This window comes from Marmota monax, unplaced genomic scaffold (assembly GCF_021218885.2).
Source record: "Marmota monax isolate L192 unplaced genomic scaffold, Marmota_monax_Labrador192_F-V1.1 WCK01_AAM20220418_F8-fsc00033, whole genome shotgun sequence".
NCBI classification, from domain to species: domain Eukaryota; kingdom Metazoa; phylum Chordata; class Mammalia; order Rodentia; family Sciuridae; genus Marmota; species Marmota monax.
This window is the reverse complement of record NW_026694282.1, coordinates 5,535,950-5,556,869: the sequence shown is the minus strand read 5'-3', so window position 1 is coordinate 5,556,869 and position 20,920 is coordinate 5,535,950. Positions and strand designations below refer to the sequence as shown.

Genomic DNA, 20,920 nt, shown 5'->3' with positions numbered 1-20,920 from the left:
AAAGGGAAAAAATAAACAGGAAGAAACTTCTTTACATAAGGTTTATTATACTGTTTTTGGAGATGTAATATATTTGTATATATTCAAAATAAGTAAATCAAAATGGGGAGTAGACTTTAAAATTGAATGCCAGCAGAAACAAGTGAAAGCATTTGTACTTCATATGAAATAACCACACTGAATGAGTCAAAGAAGACTAATTTAACTTTTTTGGGGGGAGGGATGGGTACCAGGGATTGAACTCCAGGGCACTTAACCACTGAGCCACATCCCCAGCCCTATTCTGTGTTTTATTTAGAGACAGGGTCTCACTAAAGTTGTGTAGAACCTTGCTGTTGCTGAGGCTGGCTTTGAACTTGCAATCCTCCTGCCTTAGCCTCCTGAGCTGCTGGGATTACAGCTGTGCACCACCATACCCTGCTTTAAGTTAACTTTTAAACACATTATTTTGAGTATGTACCCTAAACCCTGGAGTAATAATCAAATAAAACACAGCTTAAGTTTGTTTTTCACAGGGGATGAGTGTGATAATTCTGAAATTATTTTACATATACTGTAGAATTGAATCAATGAGTAAATGTGATAATGTTTGGAAGATAAGATTTTTACTATGGAATAAGGCAGATTTTTTTTTTTAAATGGACTGAAAGAAGGTAAAGAACAATCTTATGAAATTCATTTAGAATTAAGGTATTTCCAAAGTGTACACACACACACTTTCTAACTCTGTTTGTTAAAAGCATAGAAGCAATATTACCCTGGAGACAGTGGGCATAACCCAGGCTCAGATCCTGGCTTCCAAAATCTATTCCTCATTAAAATGAACCTGGGATCCTTGAAGAAATGGCTGATTCCAAAGTTAAATCAGGGAGGGTACAAACATGAGCTTGGAACCCTTTTTTTTTTTTGGACCAGAAAAGCTCAAAAACCATGTTGGGAACATGTCTAAAGGACACAGGAACAGTTAGAGACTATAATCCACTGAGTAAAATAGGAATCCATAAGTCCATACTGATAATAAAAAAGAAAAAACAGAGAAGGGAAATTGTTCTGTATACTATGTGTCATCTTGTAAATGTGGAAGTAGTGACATCACACTTTGTAACCACTGTACTAAAGATTTTTGTCTTAGGCAAGCATCATCAATTGATGCTAACCTTAAAACTGAGCTAAGAAAGAAGATATTATCACATAGCTTATTATCTGCAAGAGGTAAAATATTAACCACAGTCGGACATGATGGCATATGTCTATAATTGTAGCACCTCAGGAGGCTGAGGCAGGAGAATCACAAGTTTGAGGCCTGACTTGGCAACTTAGTGAGACCCTGTCTCAAAAAATGGCTGAGGGCTAGGCACAACAGCATATGTCTGTAATCCCAGCGGTTCAGGAGGCGGAGGCAGGAGGATTTCAAGTTCAAAGCCAGCCTCAGCAATTTAATGAGGCACTAAGAAACTCAGTGAGACCTTGTCTCTAAATAAAATACAAAATAAGGGCTGGGGATGTGGCTCGGTGATCAAGTGCCCCTGAGTTCAATCCCCAATACACCCCTACCCCCCCACCCCCCAAAAAATGGCTGGGGATATATCCCAGTGGTAAAAGTACCCTTGATGTAGGTAATATTTGCCTCTGGGATGCAATAATCTGATAAGGTTACATCACTTTTTTAGTATAGATACCCTGGATGCATAACATACCCTAGTAACAAGGAAGTATCAGACAAACCCAAGTTAAAGAACATTCTACAAAATAACCAAAAAGAATTCTTCAAAAAGGTGAAGGTCAGCCAGGCATAGTGGTACATGCCTGTAATTTCAGTTACTTGGGAGGCTGCAGGAGGAGCCTCAGGAAATCAATGAGACCCTGTCTCAAAATAAAAAATAAAAAGTATCTGGCAGTATAGCTCAGTGGTGGTAAAGTGACCCTGGGTTCAATCTCCAGTACTGGGGGTGGGAGTAGGGGAAGATTGAAGTCATAATAGATAAAGAAAGCATGAGAAACTGCCAGGTTAAAGGAGACTAAAGAGAGGGATTTAAAGTACCACAAAGGACATTAGGAACAATTGACAAAATCAGAATATAAAGTATATAAACTTTTCAATTAGCAATAATCGCACCTTGGATAAACCTCATTGACTACTATACTGCTACTGCACAAAACTAAGTATATAAACTTTTCTATAAATTTAAAAATTATTTCAAAATAGAGTTTCTGAAGTCTGTTTTGGCTTTAAAGTTCTATAATTTAAAACTGAAACTAAGTCCAGTTACTGAAGAAATCAGTTATGAAGATATCAATGAAAGAGACATAAAATATGCAGTACCTTCCATTTCCTACAACATATTACTATACAACCACTCAGACTTGGATTTGCCATATAACAAAAGAATTAAACTTCTCTAAATACTACTATTTAGAATGGCTAACAACTTCAGTTGTTTTTTGTTTCTTGGGTTTTTTGGCACCGGGGATTGAACTCAGGGGCACTCAACCGCTGAGCCACATCCCCAGCCCTGTTTTGCACTTTTTAATTAGAGACAGGGTCTCACTGAGTTGTTTAGTACCTCGCTGTTGCTGGGGCTGGCTTTGAACTTGCAATCCTCCTGCCTCAATCTCCTGAGCCTCTGGGATTACAGGCATGTGCCACCACACCTGCTTTTCAGTTGTATTTTTATTGTCCCCCTCAGAATATCCAGTATAGCAACCTAGTGCCACGAAAAAGGCAAAAGACTGAGAATAGGGTAAATTGATTAAACCCAGATATGCCTCTAGGATCTAAATTCACTACCGGGTACCAAGTAATAAGATTCCAAAAGATAATCCTTAATGAAATGAACAACTTAAGTATCTGGGCTGGAAGACACCAAAAATATCCAATGGCATCACCAGAAGCCTTACAGAAGAAACACATGATCACTGCAAATTCAGTATCTAGGATTCAGTCATTAGAAATGCAGCTAAATTGACCAAGGTGGCACACACCTATAATCCCAGAGACTCAGGAGGCTGAAACAGGAATATCTCAAGTTCAAAGCCAGACTCAGTCATTTATCGAGGCTCTAAACAATTTAGTGAGACCCTATCTCAAAATGAAAACTATAAATAGGGTTGGGGATATGGCTCAATGGTGAAGAGCCCCTGGGTTCAATCTTTGATACAAAAAAAAAAAAAAAAGAAAGAAATATATGAAAAAGGCATCAAAGGTTCTTCCCAAAATATTGGAATCTTTATACCAATTACCTGGAATTATTAGGAGACTATTTTCTGTTAGAAAACTAAATTGCCTTTATAATGAGATAAGCTTAAAAATAAGGAGGATTAAGAGGGGGGTATCTTTCATTGTTATTATCATTCATGGTAAGCTGTTTTATTTACCAAAAAATTATTTGCTTGATTTTTTTTCATTTGTTTTTAAACACACAAAGCCCATTTCTTCCAAAGTATTAGGAAAAAATACAATGGAAATAAAATAAGTTGGCAAAAATTTTTAAAGTCTCATAAAAATTCCTACTTGTTAATTTACAAACAGGATTGAAAACTAATAAAGTTAATTATAAACAAGATTGCACCTATAACCTACGTTGAAAAAAATTAAAAGCAGTTATTAGACAAAAATGCAGCAATCTAGTTTTGGAAAGCATAACCAGCTCAACAACTAGAACAATGAATTAATTAATGCCCATAACAGTATTCAACACAATGATGCTATAAACCAACCTCAAAGTAAAAATTACAGCAAAGTACAACATATTTTAAAATAAGATAAATAAAAATAAGTCAGTTTTGCAAGCTGACCATAAATGTTAGTTGGATATTTTCAGGAGAGTCTAAATATGATTACCCTTATCTTAAGGAGAAAAGCCAAGAAATCGAAAATGGTTTTCCACTTGTAATAAAACTTAAAATACAACAAAATGTCTTTTCCCCCACCCTTGTTTGTCAGCAAAATTTAACCTAATAAATGGGAAATTACCTGAAGTGGTTAACATTCAAGGGCAGAATTAACGCACACGTGTATCCATAGCTTCACGTCATAAAAGTCTGTCTGCACCCCACACCATGACAGCCAAGGACAAATGCAGCACCAAGAAACAGCACAGAGCAAAAAGCAGAGCAACAAAGAGCAGAGAAAAGGAAACTTCAGTCACTGAGACAAGTTTATCAGATGAAGCACAGGAATTAGACTCAGAATTGTTTCTAAAGGAAGGCTTGAGATAATAACCACCACCACAACAACAAAAAAAAACAACACAAAAAGAAGGATGTGCAACACACACATATCTGCCCAAAGTGCTACTTTGATTACACTTATTTGTAATTTCAGAGGACTGAGGTAATACCCAGAACTATGTACATAAGTAGGTTCTCAGATTTCTTAAAAATGTCCTTTAAAATAAACAAAATATGTTATCTCATGGCATGTGACTTATTTTTTTTTCCTTCTTTAACATTCATAATCTCAAAGTTCTAAGATATATTTTCCATTTAATGAAAGTAAAAAAAGATTTGCCAGTTGTGTCACTAACAGTCAAGTTCATTAGCTCACAATGCCTAACATATCATGCACTTTCACAATTTAATAATGAACAAACACAAAGAAAGACAATCCTAGAGCACTGTGCACAGCACTCCAAAGTTAATTTTATACTATAGGAAATAGAAGTGCGGAAGTGAAATTTCTTTTCTTATATACTACTTCAAAAGTGTTCATATTGCACAAACTTAAAAGAGGGCAAAACTTTTTGAAAAAGACTAAGTGATACTAAGTGAAGGGTTAGTAAAATACAGATTCTAGTACCTGTGCTAGAGTGATTATCAGTGGAATCAAGCCTGATTAAATCTCTGACGAAGACCGTGTGCTCCCCATTGTTAGCATCATTAGAACTATCCACGCTACCGTGGCTCACCGTGTCCCCATCACTTCCACCTGTGGCATTCTGAGGAACTGAAGATAAGGACAATGGAATTCAATAACTCATGTACTGATAATTTCTGAAATTAAATATGAATGACCCACAGTTTATTTATAATCACAGAACACTTTCTAAATTTCTACAGGGGAAAAGGCAAAAATAATTTTGGACTAAGATAATCTGTTTTCCACTGTACATAAAAATATTAACCAGAATTTCATTTGAGTTTTCTACTTCATGTAATTAAAAATCCCTATGCCTATAAAGCTATGGTTCATAATGAAAGTATCTTTCCAATTACATATATTACCTGATATTGAGGATGCCAGGGACTTTTGAATGGTCTTTTTAAGTGGCTGCCTAAATTGTGCCAAGCCACGTACTACATTCCGTACCTTTGTCCATAAGAAAATACCACTGCGAGTACTGCTAGGCCATGGGCTCTCCAAAACTACCTAAAGGTAAAATAAAGGCAAAAATAATGGTCATTAAGAATATTTTATTTAAAAATTACATACATATACAAATGTGCATGTTTGTATACGTATAAAATTACACATGCACATGTGCATATATACATATAAAGAATTACACAAATTATGTGTATACATACAAACATATGAACACATCATCAACAGGTATGTGGAAAACTGCTCAACATCATTAATCAAAGAAATAAACTAAAAATATCACCTCACATGTGTTAAAATGGGTATTATAATAAAGAAGAAAGAAGTGTTAGTAAATATGTAGAGGAAAGGAAACCCTGGCATACTGTTAGAAGCAATGTTATTAGCTATTTCACATAAGACCTATGTGCATACATTTCATCTGAGTAAATAAGAGAATGACTATTATTCACCATAACTTAGCAAATTAGTACAGATTATGGAAAAGTGTGAATATTCCTCAAAAAACTAAAATAAAACTACCATATGATTCAGTAATCCCACTACTGTATTTATATTCAAGGAAATTAAATCAATATCTCAAAAAGATCTGCACCCCCATGTTCACTGTAGCATTATTCATAAAAGCCAAAATACAGAAACAACCTACGTGTCCATCAACAGTTAAATATGTTAAATGAAATAAAACAGATGCAGAAAGACAAAAGATACTGCAAGACATTGCATGATATCACTTAAATATGGATTCTAGAAAACAGAATAGTAGTTACAGGGATAGGGAGTGGGGACAGAGTTTAAGAAAATGTTGGTCAAAGGATATAAAATTTCAGTTAGATAGCAAAAATAAATTCAAAAGATCTATTGTACAACATGGTGGCTACAGTTAATAAGAACATATTATATTTTGAAAATTAGTAAAGAGTAGATTTTAATTGTTCTCACCACAAAAAAAAATGTAAGTGAAAAAATGCATAAGTTATTAGCTTGACTGTGTCATTCTACAATGTATACATATTTCAAAACATCATTTTGTATATCATAAATATATACAATTTTCATTAGTCAATTAAAAGGGAAAATAAAAACTTATGCCCCTAAAATCTCCTGTAGGAGAAATTTTATAAATAATAAGATATAAAATTTCTTTAGTTTAATTTTATTTATTTATATAGGCACTTTACCACTGCCACATCCCAGCCCTTTTTATTTTGAAACAAAGTTTCAATGAGTTGCTTAGGGCCTCACTAAATTGCTGAGGGTGGCCTCCCAAGATACCGAGATAACAGGCATGTGCCACCACGTCCATCAACTTATCATTCTTAAGTATCATATATTGCCTGGTATCAACTCTACTTACCTTATTATAATAACCATAAGTAATGGCATTTGGTTTTATCTTAGCAGTTTTCATTTCAAATAGGACTCTCACTGCTAAAACAGGATGACCCCAAAGTCCACAAAGCTGCATTACTACTCGATAGCATACCTAACAAGAAATAACATCAAACCATTAGGAGGTATGCATGTTAGTCCATCTATGGACTTGTAGAGTTTTTTTTTTTTTTGTTTTTTTTGTTTTTTGTTTTGAGTGGGGTTGGGGTTGGGGGAGGATAGAGGGGATTGAACTCAGGGGCACTCAATCACTGAACCACATCTCCAGCCCTACTTTATATTTTATTTAGAGACAGGGTCTCACTGAGTTGCTCAGTGCCTCACCATTGCTGAGGCTGGCTTTGAACTCTTAATTCTCCTGTCTCAGCCTCCCAAGCTGCTGGGATTACAGGCATGCACCACTGTGCCCAGTAAGAGATTTTTAAAAAATAAATTTATTCAAATCTTTTCATAAAGTTATTAAGCATTATTTTATCTTTCATATGAATTTGAGCTCTTTCTTTCTCTTTCTCTCTCTCTCTCTCCCTCTCCCTCTCCCTCTCTCTCTCCCTCCGCCCTTTCTTTTTTTCTTTCTTTTTGGTACCAGGGATTGAACCCAGGGGCACTTAACCACTAAGTCACATTCCTAGCCTTTTTTGTTTTGAGACAGAGTCCTGCTAAGTTTCTTAGGGCCTCATTAAGTTGCTGAGGCTTGCTTCAAATTTGAGATCTTCCTGCCTCAGCCTTCCAAGTTGCTGGGATTACAGGCAAGTGTCACCACACCCAGCTTGATTTGAGCATCTAAGATAATTATTTTTTAAACCTATTCAATAGCATTATTAGCTATTTCACATAAGACCTATGTGCATACATCTCATCTGAGTAAATAAGAGAATGACTATTTTTCGCCATAACTTAGCAAGAAGTTATTTCTAAAATCAAATATGATTAAAATAGCTCTCTTCCCCAATCACTATGTATATACTCTATGCCAAAGGAATTAAACACAGCAGCTCCAGGGTGCCCATTTAGGATTTGTAAAGTCATGTCTTAAAAAGAACGAGAAGAAAATTAGGTACACTCTAATAATATCAGCAAAAACTTTTCATTTTAAATTCTGATCTAGTTATAGATTTTTTGCCCCCTTTTTGGTGCTGGGGATTGAACCCAGAGGTGCTTAACCACTAAACCATATCCCCAGCCCTTTTTATTTTTACTTTTTTTATTTTGAGGCATGGTCCTGCAAAGTTGCTTAGGGCCTTGCTAAATTGTTGAAGATGGCGTTGAATTTGTGATCCTTCTGCCTCAACCTCCCACCATACCTGGCTAGGTAGTTCTTGACAGTTAATTATAACAATACTAAAAATAATTTCTAAAGGGAAAAATAGCAAAGAAAAAAGCTAAAATAAGTGCCTCCATTTACTTAACTGTTAACTAGATTATATCAGTACCTTCCTCTTACGATGATTTTGAGGCTTAAGAAAGATGCATAAAATGTCTAGCTGTCATTCACTGAATGCATTTTCTGAGCCAGCCCTATAAGTATATCAATCAATTTAACCTTCAAATCAACCTTACAAAGAAGCTAGTAACTATGATTATCATATCAGTGGTTTTCCAGGGGCAATTCTGTTCTACAGGGGACAATTGGCAATGAGACATTTTTGATTGTTATAACTTGTGAAAGAGAGAGGGGGTGATAGTGGCATCTAGTGGGTAAGGGCCAGGGATGCTGCCAAAAGTCATATAAAACACAGGACAGCCCCCCCCCCCAAAAAAATAATAAATAATTATGTGGGCCAAAATGCTAACAGTATCAAAGTTGAAAAACTAGGAGCTACATTTTCAGATGAATAATCTGAAACACAAACAGATTACGTAACTCATCTTAGGACAATGGTCCTAAGAGAACCACTTGCAAAAAGCCTATGTCCTGTCTATTCCCTAAAAAAGTTATTTTAAAAATCAAATGAAATCATTATTATTTTCTATTCATCAAGGATAATCAGGCCCAAGTAGGAGGTCTTAACTTCATTCCAAAGCAGTAATTTTTAATAAATATATTTTAAAATAAATAATGAGTATTAGCTTTATGAAACAGAGTAATATTACCTTTCCTGCCTAATAAATCCTGAGCCTACTTTAAAGCAACTAAAAACTAAATTTTCTTAACAGTATAAAAATAAAAATTTTCTTTTAAACATTATTAAATGTTACACTTGCCTCATCCAGTGGATCCACATCTGTTTTTCTCATCTTGATAAGTATATCATATGCCTGTTGAAGTGCTCTGACCTTAGGATGAGAAACTCTAACATAGGCTGGGAGACAAATGAACCATAAACTATAACAATGACTGAACAGACACTTGGCCCACTGTGGTGGATTTGTATAACATCTCCTTGCCAATTTATGAGCTGTTTTAATCTCCTAGAAAGAGAAAAAAATAAAATATTACAGTGTTTACTAAAATCTATTAGGTTGGGGGGCTGAGAAGGCAAAGGGAAAGAAATTTTTAATGTTAAATTTGACTCCCAAATCAAGTATTTCTTAGTTTTATTTTTATGAATGACTTTGTATTTAGTGTCATGTGGCTCCTTGAGCAATCTGCAAGTATATTTGCTTGCAAGCACATCTTCTAACAGACTAGAAATTCCTTAGAAAAAGAAAAAAAGCACTCTAAGATGCTGCTCATTTTTAATGGGAAAAGACAGAACTAAAACCATACTATTCCTTCTCTGGACTGTTAATTCTCTCCCTGACCATTTCCCTTTAAAGTGTTGTTCTTTTGTAGTCAACAAAGTCTGAGAAATATCACAGATCTTCCTAACAGTTTGATAGCCATGCTTACTATTTCTGATTTTCATTCTGACTTAGGTAGATTAGAGATCAAAGATTTGGGAGACTATTCAGGAATCAGTAAAACCTGAACTAAGAATGTTATTCTGAAATTTTCCATGTTTTTTTTTTTTTTTTGAGAGAGAGAGAGAGAGAGAATTTTTTTTTAATATTTATTTTTTAGTTATCGGCGGACACAACATCTTTGTTTGTATGTGGTGCTGAGGATCGAACCCGGGCCGCACGCATGCCAGGCGAGAGCGCTACCGCTTGAGCCACATCCCCAGCCCCAATTTTCCATGTTCTGAAGAATCTCAAAATGTTAGTATACAGGGGCTGGGACTGAGGCTCAGTGGTAGAGTGCTTATCTTGCACGTGTGAGGCACTGGGTTCAATCCTCAGCACCACATATAAATAAATAAAGATATTGTGTTCATCTACAATTAAGAAAATATTTTTTAAAAATGTTAGTGTAGAGATTAGGTATTAAAATCACTTGCTGGTAATTTATGAAATTACACACTGTGGGAAACTACAGAGCCTTCTAGATTTGCCAGGATGTCACTGCATGCCTTGCGCTAAAGATTCTTTCTGTTGGGACGTGTTCTAAATAAAAATGATACTTTTATGTTCATTTTCCTTTTGGACTGTATCTCCATGAGACTTGAAGATACAGCTGAAAATTCATGCCCTTGTTTATCTAAGGTATTAATGGTCCTTTTCAAGGTAGTTTAAAACACAAAAATCTGCTGAAGTTAAGAATTAGAAACTAAAATTACCCAATTTTAGAAAGCTGCCTTCATTAACCTGGTGACAATAAAAAATTATAATTTTTGTTTTCCCTCAGAAAATACTGAAAGAAACATCAACTTTATAAAATTAAGGAACACCTCAAAGATTTGGGAGACTATCCAGGAATTAAAACCTAAACTAAAAATGTTATTTGAAATTTTCCATGTTTTGAAAAAATCTCAAAATGTCCTGTACATAAAAAGGACATTTAATTTTAATTCATACCTAAACACAGCTTAATTCTCAGACTGAGCAGTAAAGAAAAATATCTGGATTGTCCTTTAGAATGTACTATCTGGTATATTGTACATTTATATTAGCTACTAGGGAAATGAAAATCAAAACTATATAAATAAACCATTTCATATCCACTAGATGACTATAATCAAAAACATAATAACAAGAAATAAGAAGGACACTGTGAAACTGGTACACTATTCATACACTATTGGTGGGAATGTAAAGTGGCTCTGTCACTTTGAAGAACAACCTAACACTCCCTTTAAATGGTTAAACCTGAAGTTACTATATGACATAGCAATTCTACTCCCAGATACATATCCAAGAGAAACAAAAACATACATCCACACAAACACTTGTACGTAAATGTTCATAGCAGCAATATTCATGAATAGCCAAAAAGTAGGAATCACCTATGTATCCTAGAACAGGTAAATAAATGTGAAATGTCCTTAAGTGGAATATTATTCAGCAAGAAATAAAGTACTGGGGCTGGGATTGTGGCTCAGTGGTAAAGCACTTGCCTCGTATGGGTGAGGCACTGAGTTCAATCCTCAGCACCATATAAAAATAAATAAAATAAAGGTATTTGTCCATCTACAATTTAAAAAAAAAAGAAAGAAAGAAATGAAGTATTGGTACATGTTATAAAATGGATGAACCGTAAAAACATTAGTAATTGAAAGAAGACAACCACAGCAGGCGAGGCAATGCATGCCTGTAATTCCAGGGACTTGGGAGGCTGAGGCAGGAGGATCCCAAGTTCGAGACCAGCCTCAGCAACTTAGTGAAACCCTATCTCAAAATGAAAAATAAAAAGGGCTGGGGATGTGGCTCAGTGGTTAAGTGTCCCTGGGTTAACCCACAGTACCTCCCACCAAAAAGAAAGAAAGAAAGAAGCCAATCACAAAGGAACACATATTGTACAATTCTATTTATATGAAATGCCTAGAATAGACAAATCTTTGGAGATTAGTGGTTGCCCAGGGAGGGAGAGGATGCAAGTTTGTTTCCTGGGGTGATGAAAATGGCCTGAAATTGTCCTGATAGCTGTACAACCCCATGTACATGCAAAACAAACAAACAAACAAAAAAACACCACTGAATTGTATGCTTAAGAATGGGTGAGTTGTATGATATGTGAGTTATATTGATAAAAAAAAATTTTAAGTATATTTAGTTCCCAAGGATTCCTTTAAAGCATAAACATGTGCATTCAAAAACTTTAGCCTCAATAATGGAAAGAGGCTTGTAACAAATCTAGTTAAATTCAGTAACAACCATAGTAGGTCTTCAAATGGTTGTCATCGGTGTTAATTGTATACTAGAAGCTGCATATCACATATACATATTTCACACTTTAAATTAACATGTATTATAAAGAATATCTGACCTGTTTAGTTCTTTTAGCCATGAGAGCTGGACTGTTTGTAATGCTATTCCCAGTAGGGTGTCTACTAAAACAAAGTCTCAACTCCTGTGGTCTGTCAAAAAGTTTAAGGTCCAGTCTTGGAAAATATTTGTAACTAAAATAAAAAACAAAAATAGAACTGCTAATTTAAAATACATAAACTCTTCATAGTATTCCAGTAGGTAAATATTTCTACACCTTCAATAGCACCCAGTATTGTCCCTTTAAATCCTTATATGAAGAAATTTTTCTTCCAAAAATATACAATATAGCTATAAGATACATGAATTGCCTACATGGAAACTCTGGCTCTTCCCCACCCGATTAGTTATTTTTGACCAATCCCTGAAAAACAGAAATCCCTGACACCTTACTTAACAGAGGAATTAATAATTCCTTCAACAGAATCTGTTTGATAATTTATATTAAAAGTAATATTTAGTATACTTTGTAACCATTAGGTTTTTCTTCATAAGATTACTTTGCATTGGTATTTAAAAGAAAAAAATTTCACACTACTTTTATTTTAGGAATGTACTATAATTTGACAAATTCCTCCCTGTTGGACATTATTAGCTAACTTCTAAATTTCTGCCATTAAATTTTTATATTCATTACCTTTATAAACATTTTATTTAATTTCTTAGGATGAATACCCAATAGTAGTTTTCTAGGTCAATGTTTATCAAAAGATGTAAGATTATTATGATCATTGTCAAATTATTTCCAGAGATTATAACTTAACATATACACTAATTACAACATAATGTATCCTCAGTCAGGTAAATTAAAAAATGCTTCTTCCTACCAATTTGGTTTTCATTTCTTATACTAGAAAAGTGGAATATATTTTCAAATTAATGATTTTGGAATTCTTCTTAGAAATTGTCTAATTTTCTTTGGCTTATTTTCTTCTAGGAAATACTGCTTTTCCCTTTTGATTTTACCTTGTGTGTAAATAATAAGAATTCTAACTTATAGAAGTTAAGCCAAAATAAAAAAGAATTCTATAACATGAAATTAAAATAGTATTTAATTAAGTCACACAATTCCAGATATATACTCTTTATTCTCATGTAGTCCTGCTGTGATTATGTATTAAGTTCATATTTGGGGAAGGTACATTTTATACTTTCCCTTATAAGAATTCCTTTAGGAATGCAGCCTAAGAAAATAACTGTATATGTCCACAAAGATATGGACAGCAAAGAATTACAAACAAGTACAAAAGAAACTAGTTAAATAAGTCATAATAACTGTATACAATGTGATCATTAAAAATGATAAGGCACAAAAAATTTAATGGCTTGGAAAAGTGTTTGGACTCTTAAAGGCAAACACAGGTTACAAAGATTATGTACAAGATGAACTTGTAACATACAATGCATACACACATACACAGTTTCTAATACATGTAAGTATTGGTGCTAAAATGATGTATTATGTTTTCAATTTGATTTTATAAGTTTATTAACAACTATGTATTATTATGATTATAAAAATTTGAAAAAACAAATCCATTCTAATTTCTTAAAAGGTTCACATTCAAATCCTATTCTTCGGGTTTATTTTAACAAAGAATGACTCCAATTCTGTAAGTTTTCTCTATCTTACTAATCATACGATTTTCAAGTTATTTACATTAGCAATAGACCTCCTGAAGAAAGTGGGAACCTAACAAAAAGTTAAATTTTTTTCTTCTTCAGAACTGAAATTTTTAAAGATTATTATAGTTAAACATTTAGGTGAATAATGATCAACACCTGGCTTCTCTTCTAACAAGGCCATCTAATTCTTAAACTATAATACCTGCTGGCATCTCCGTATGATAATCATCTCTATTAGGTCAGTGAATTACTATTAAAAACAACAATTACAAATTACTAATATACATATCTAATAATACTGATAAGAAATTGAAATAAACTATTCAAGCAGTGCCCAAGAAGTTCTTTAAATTTCTTTTTTCTACCTGTACTTTGGTGAGAGGTCCTTTCCATCATCAGGAGGTGGCTCAGGTGGCATTATTAATACAGTATGCTCACTTTTCTGTGAATCATCTAATTCTATTAATTTGGTATCTTCTGCTAAGTCAAAATCAACCTGAAAATAATTATTTTCTCCAATTAATTTGCATATAAGCAAGATCTAATTCTGAACTTTCAACACTCAAGGAAAAAATACCTTTTCTGTTTTCTCTGTGCCTTTATCAGGAAACAACTAGAAAAGAAGAAAAGAGATTTATAGCAAAAATGTCCACTGTGGATTTAATAAATTATTATCTTAAATCCTGATTTGAACAAGAAAAAAAATCATCTTTTTGTTCCCCCAGTATTAGGCAAATACACAATATTTTACAATATATTTTTTAGATCCTAAACTTTTTGGCTAAAGCATAATATTTGTCTTGTGGCTAGCAACATAAAAACAATCTATTTTGATTAGTTCTTTCATAACCCTTATTCACATACAAAACATAACCAAACACAAAGGAAATCTGGCCTCTCAAAAAAATAAGTTATTAATAAAGACCTACATTATCCAAGTTACCTACCTAACTGGAAAATGCTGGAATATCAATGTTATAAAGAAAGGTTCAACAGTTTTAATCATATTCCTAGAGTTACAGATCACATTGATAGAATGGGAGAAAATTATTCAAGTGTCGTGTAAGGCATAAATCACTCAGGTCCCATAAAAATTAAAGTGTCATAGTATTCTATGTTTTATGGATATAACTTCAATTTTTATAAAACCTATAGTTAATAATCAGCCCCAAAAATCCACTTAGCAAAAGCAGAAACCCTATTAAATATTAAAAAATATATCAGGCATAATAGCACATGCCTGTAATCCCAGTGGATCGGGAGGCTGAGGAAGGAGGATCTCGAGTTCAAAGACAGCCTCAGCAATTTAGCAAGGTGCTAAGCAACTTAGCAAAATTCTGTCTATAAATAAAAATACAAAGAAGGGCTGGGAATGTGGCTTAATGTGGTTAAGTGCCCCTGAGTTTAATCCCTGGTACAAAAAAAAAAAAAAATAGAAAACATATATGTAAAGAAGTCATCACTGTTAAAAAATTAAACTTCTTTAGGTTGAATAAACAAAGCTGTAAATTTTAACATACTTCCCAATATACTTCATTAGGATAAAAGAAAAATTAGCAAAAGTATTTGAAAAGGCATTAAAACAAAACAACACAGGAACATCCATTACCTATAAAACTAAATTTTTAATTTAAAAAAAAACCTAAATCATATCCTATTTATTTAAATAAAAATATGGTAACAAGACTTGAGAGTTTCAAGGAAATGTTCTAAGAACTTAATAGTTACAAATCCAAAGAGGGATTCAAAGAAAAAATTAACTATACAGTAGAAACTAGATACCACAGAAGAAAATGACTCTCAATATGAAGTCTGGAATCAATTAATCAATATTTTCCTGGAATCAATCAATCAATACTTTCCCCCTCCATCTCTCTCTCTCTCTCTCTCTCTCTCTCTCTCTCTCTCTCTCACACACACACACACACACACACAAATTATTATCTTAAATCCTGATTTGAACAAGAAAAAAAATCATCTTTTTGTTCCCCAGTACTAGGCAAATACACAATATTTTACAATATATTTTTTAGATCCTAAACACACACACTGACTGTACTGTCTTCCTCAAGATACGGAGGATTAATAATAACGATAATTACACAGTGAAGCCAAACTTTTCTCTTAGGATTGGTATGTAAGACAAAATTTTACCTTCTCTATGCAGTCATCAAAAAATGCCAATCCAGTATCTTTATCACTTACAAAACTGCATTCTTCAATGAAACGAATAAAGATCTGTGTTTTGGATAAAAGGGTATAGAATTTTGTATAGGCCCGATCCCGACTTTTTATAAATCCTAAAGAAAACAAAATTGTAATTAAATTCAAATTTTAAAGTAGAACTAAAAGTTATATTAAACATTATCTTAAGCTTTTACTTATCTATATCATATTCTCTTTAACTCCACATTTATAGAACCTTCCATTTACCACATCTAGCTCTTTCTTCCAGATTCAACCACAAAACAAAACAAAACTTAAACCATTAATCTTTTCACTGAAATATGAATGCTCTCTGAGGCATCTCCAGCTGCAAAGCTCTCAAGTAGAAATTCCTCCTTGATTTTACTCTGTGTACTCTTGAGCCAATGGTCAATATCCAAAAGCTCAATATTCTCTTTGCAATGCCACCAGATCATGTCTTATAAAAACTTATGCTGAGTTAAAAGTTCAAGCATCTGGCTAATTCACCCTTTCCCCTATTAATCACAGACATCTATTGATAAAGGAGGATGCTCTTCCATTCAAGGAAAAAACAGGACAGTTCACTCAAAGTCTCTTCCAATTCCTACCATCATCATTCTTCTATACCCACAAGCACAAACAACACAACATTTTGATCTCTTAACTCCTTAATTTTCAATGATCCTATCATTTACCCCACCTCAAACTTTTCACTCCTATACACAGTTATACTCATTGGATTTTCTTTCCTTGCTACCATTCAGAAAAGCCCTCCTTCCTAAATTATCTCATATTTTCATGTAACTCTCAGCCCATTACAAGTAATGAGTATCCTAGCTGGGCACTATGGCGCACACCTGTAATCCCAGCAATTCAGGAGGCTAAGGCAGGAGGATTATGAGCTCAAAGCCAGCCTCGTAATGGCAAAGTGCCAACCAACTCAGTGAGACACTGTCTCAAAATAAAATACAAAACAGGGCTGGGGATGTGGCTCAGTGGTTGAGTGTCCCTTAGTTCAATCCCTGGTACCAAAAAAAAAAAAAAAAAAAAGAGTATCTTGCCTATCTGGTTTCCTTCTACAAAGTTAAGCTACTTCCACCAAACATTTTATCGTTTGGTGAAGATATGTGGGGTAGGGTGGGTAGAGGGTTCAATGAATCCTCCAATCTACTGTTGCTTTTACTTTCCACCTATACTCTCCTGTCTTCACTTTCCTGCCTATCCAATATTAATTCCATATCCATATCCATCATTTCAATTACTTTCTTGTCAAAGAAAGTATATGAGTTCACTGATTTTTAATATTAATTCTTAAGAATTTCAGTGAATATTTCTTGGTAGCAATATAAAATGGTAGAAAATATCTTTCACTTAAATTAAAAGCAACTGTAATTTCCATGCCACTCACCTTGTCGATCAAACAATGAATCTACAGCTGTGGCTTTATTTGAAGGAGCCTCTGTGATTGGTTTGAGATATGTTCTATATCCTTTTAAAACAGATGCCATAAATCGCAAAAATGCCTCTTGAATTTCCATCTCAAGTTGTGTCATCTTTTTTTGCCAGGAGAAATCTGCTTCAATTGGAGTCATTTCAATGGCTGAACCTTCTTGAGTTTTCCGGTGAACTGACAAAAGGAAGTAAAAACAAAACTGATATTAATGTATGTATCTATTTACATAATGGTGATTGATTAGGAAATAGTCAAAATAAAGCCTATCACTTCTTGAAATTCTTCTCTGCTAACGTAAAGAAATCAATGACAGAGGCTGACCAGAAAAGGTCAAGCAGGAGGACACAAAGAATGTGCTCAAAAGATCATGAATCAGCCAGGTAAGGTGGTGGTTGCCTGTAATCCCAGCAACACTCACAGAGGCCAACCTAAGTAACTTAGCAAAACCCTGTCTCAAAATAAAAATAAAAAGTGTTGGGGATGTAGCTCAGTGGCAAAATATTGCTGGGTTCAATCCAAGTGCTGAAAAAAAAATCATTAATTACATATTAATTTTTATTACTAAAATATTATTATGTAATGAGACTCACTTCGAATAAAATATATTCTTTCACTAAAAAAATTACTTTGGGGGCTGATCCCAACACCTAATCTCTCTCCCTAAATTCTTTACCTTCACATTTACCTGTAGATAGCTGGGAATACAGTTTCTTTAAAGTGCTAAGTAGATTTTTGCATGGCTTTTTAGGTAGCTGTTTCCAGTTCATGTTCTTCTTTTCATCTGATCTATTGAATAAGAACATAATTAATAAAATGTTATTCATAATCTGCTTTCACTAAACAAAAAATTAAAAAAAAGAAAGGGGAAAGGACTTTTTACTGAAGTTATAACTGATATTGAGTAGCTGGAATAAGTGATTTTCAAGAACTTCTCTTTTCATTTCAGTCTGCTTCAGTAAAATCTGCTTACCTACCTCATTCTAACCCTCCAACAAAGATTTTTCAATGTTGTAGTTAGCAATATAATACTGAATTAAAGTCTTACTTCAAAAGTTACATTTTCGAATTATACTATTTTAAATATTGGCTCTAACTGACTTGAAATCCAAGTTACCACAAGCCTATTCTAAAATACTATGTGCCTGATGGACACAATGGTGCGTGCCTATAATCCCAGTGATTCAGGAGGCTGAGGCAAGAAGATCACAAGTTCAAGGCCAGTCTCTGCAATTTAATAATGCCCTAAGCAACTTAATGAGAACTTTCTTGTCTCCAAATAAAATATAAAAAAAGGCTGGGGATATAGCTCAGTGGTAGAATGCCCTGGCTCAATCCCCAATAGCAAATGAATGAATGAATGAATTTAATTTAATAGGAATTTAAGTGAGGATTAAAAGTATATTTAGTTATTTCTCAGTCATTAAAAGATAAATCAATCACAACACCATTATTCAATATAATCTATGATCATAAAATGTTAAATATGCAAAATCATAGAAATGACAGGTTTTTTTTCATTTATTACTAGTAGTAGTAGTAGTAGTAGTAGTACCAGGGATTGAAACCAAAGGCACTTAACCACCGAGCCACATCCCCAGTCTTTTTTAATATTTTATTAGCAACAGAGTCTCACTGAGTTTCTTAGGGCCTTGCTAAGTTGCTGAGGCTGCCTTTGAACTCTCCATCCTCCTGCCTCAGCCTCCCAGGTTACTGGGATTACAGGCGTGAGCTACCACATCCAGCTAGAAATGACCATTTTAGAAAGCATTAACAAAAGCTTACTTTATAGAATTTTTTTATTATAAGAATTTAACACAGTAGACACAATGGCTTGAAAAAAAACTCTTCTTGGAAAAAACTAGCATAAATATTAGACTCATTCTTTGAAATTTATACTTCAGCTGGCAAGAAAATTAGGAAGTCTTCGATGACTAGAAACCCCAGAGTAACACCAACACCATGGCCAGATGTGCCCTAAGGATTAAAAGAGTCTTGGATTTTTTTTTTTTTTTTTGTACTGGGGATTGAACCCAGGACACTTTAACACTTTGCTACATCCCCAGCCCTTTTAATGTTTTATTTTGAAACACCGTCTCACTAAATTGCTTAGGACCTCACTAAGTTGCTGATACTAGACTCGAACTTGTGATCTTTTAAAAAGTCTTCAGAGAGCAAATGCCTGTAATCCCAGCAGTTTGGGAGGCTAAGGCAGGAGGACTGCAAGTTCAGTCAGCCTCAGCAACTTAGTGAGGCCCTAAGCAACCCAGTGAGACCCTGTCTCAAAATAAAAAATAAAAAGGGCTAGGGATGTGGCTCAGTGGTTAAGCACCCGCAAGATCAGTTTTTGGTACCAAAACAAATAAAAGTCTTCAGAGGAAAGGAGACAGTCTGAGTTCCATCAAGTAGGGTATTAGAATTGAGATCTTCAAATAAAACTGGGGCCCTTATAAGGTTGGCTCAGCTTAGATTTCTATTGGGAGAAGAGGGATCTCCCCCTGAGAATCCAATAATATAGGCCTGCCAACCTTTAGGCAAAGGCTGAGGTGTTACATTATCGGCATGTTCCAAGAAATTAACTTCAAGTATTCTCTGATCATTAATGCAATCAGCACAGAATCAAACACATCCTCCCAGGAAGGACACCTGACTAATGAAAGAATTAACACTTCTATGTAAAAATATATATTTTAACATCTCTCAAAAAGGAGAATGTTTTAAAACTGATAGCAGGTCAAATTTAACCCTGATCAATTTCTTTCATTTTATGAACTTCTAATATTTTAGTGCCTTTAACCTCCCCAAATTAAAACGTGTTGTTACTATTCAGATAATCATCAATTTGTAACCTGATCCTAACATTTACCATCTCTGTGTGGCTTTGTACAACTCACTTAACTGTTAATTTTCTTATCTGCAAAATGAGGATGATAATGTACCAACATTCAAGGGCTATTATGAGATAATAAACTGCATTTCATCTAATCTAAGGGACCATGAATTGTAAAATTCACCAATAAGAGTGAAAGGTTGGCCGGGTGTGGCACACACCTATAATCCCAGTGGCTAGGGAGGCTGAGACAGGAGGATCATGAGTTCAAAGCCAGCCTCAGCAACACAGAGTTACCCTAAGTAACTCTGCAAGACCCTGTCTCCAAATAAAATACAAAAAAGGGCTGAGAATATAGTCAGTGGTTAAGGACCCATGGGTTCAAATTCCCAGTACCCCTCCCCCCAAAAAAAAGAAAAGAAAAAAAAAAGTGAAAGGATGTTGCCAATTAAAGTTTATTCAAAAGTGGGGAAGGGAGGATATAGTTCAATGGTTAGAGTGTTGCCTAGGATAACACACTGTGTTCAATCCTCAACACTGCAATAAACAGGCCTACTTAAGTTTACTGCTTGAATGAAGGGCAAATATTAAACTTTAAGCTTAAACATCCATATTAAAATATTTAGGGAGAGCTGGGATGAAGATTGGTCATAGAATGTGAGGTTAGCATAAGCAAGACCTTGAGTTCATTCCTCAGCACCAAACACACTCATTAAATAAAAAATAAATAAAAACTAAGGGAAATAAATACATAACAACATATAACAATAAAATATACACTACATTTACAAAATTCAGCACCCTTTTAAGATAAAACACTAAAGAAACTAGGGATAGTAGGAACCTACCTCAGCATTATAAAGGCTATGGA

At 34.2% G+C, this 20,920-nt stretch overlaps 1 protein-coding gene and 1 pseudogene across 6 annotated transcripts in view; both read right to left on the bottom strand.

Annotated features, from left to right (window-relative positions):
* Window positions 1-20,920, bottom strand: part of Dennd4c (DENN domain containing 4C) — a 108,127-nt gene that overhangs the window by 31,496 nt on the left and 55,711 nt on the right. For 3 of the 6 annotated variants that reach the window (XM_046467320.2, XM_046467314.2, XM_046467315.2), the window contains exons 11-20: window positions 17,896-18,008; window positions 17,178-17,396; window positions 15,737-15,882; window positions 14,160-14,195; window positions 13,948-14,078; window positions 11,958-12,090; window positions 8,918-9,124; window positions 6,681-6,809; window positions 5,224-5,368; window positions 4,799-4,945 (exon numbers count right to left, since the gene is read on the bottom strand). In XM_046467320.2, coding sequence (XP_046323276.1) covers window positions 4,799-4,945; window positions 5,224-5,368; window positions 6,681-6,809; window positions 8,918-9,124; window positions 11,958-12,090; window positions 13,948-14,078; window positions 14,160-14,195; window positions 15,737-15,882; window positions 17,178-17,396; window positions 17,896-18,008 — 1,406 coding nt within the window. The remainder of the gene's footprint in view (window positions 1-4,798; window positions 4,946-5,223; window positions 5,369-6,680; window positions 6,810-8,917; window positions 9,125-11,957; window positions 12,091-13,947; window positions 14,079-14,159; window positions 14,196-15,736; window positions 15,883-17,177; window positions 17,397-17,895; window positions 18,009-20,920) is intronic. The other 3 variants (XM_046467316.2, XM_046467317.2, XM_046467318.2) reach the window with 3 other exon arrangements.
* Window positions 2,082-2,161, bottom strand: LOC131425051 (U4 spliceosomal RNA; annotated as a pseudogene).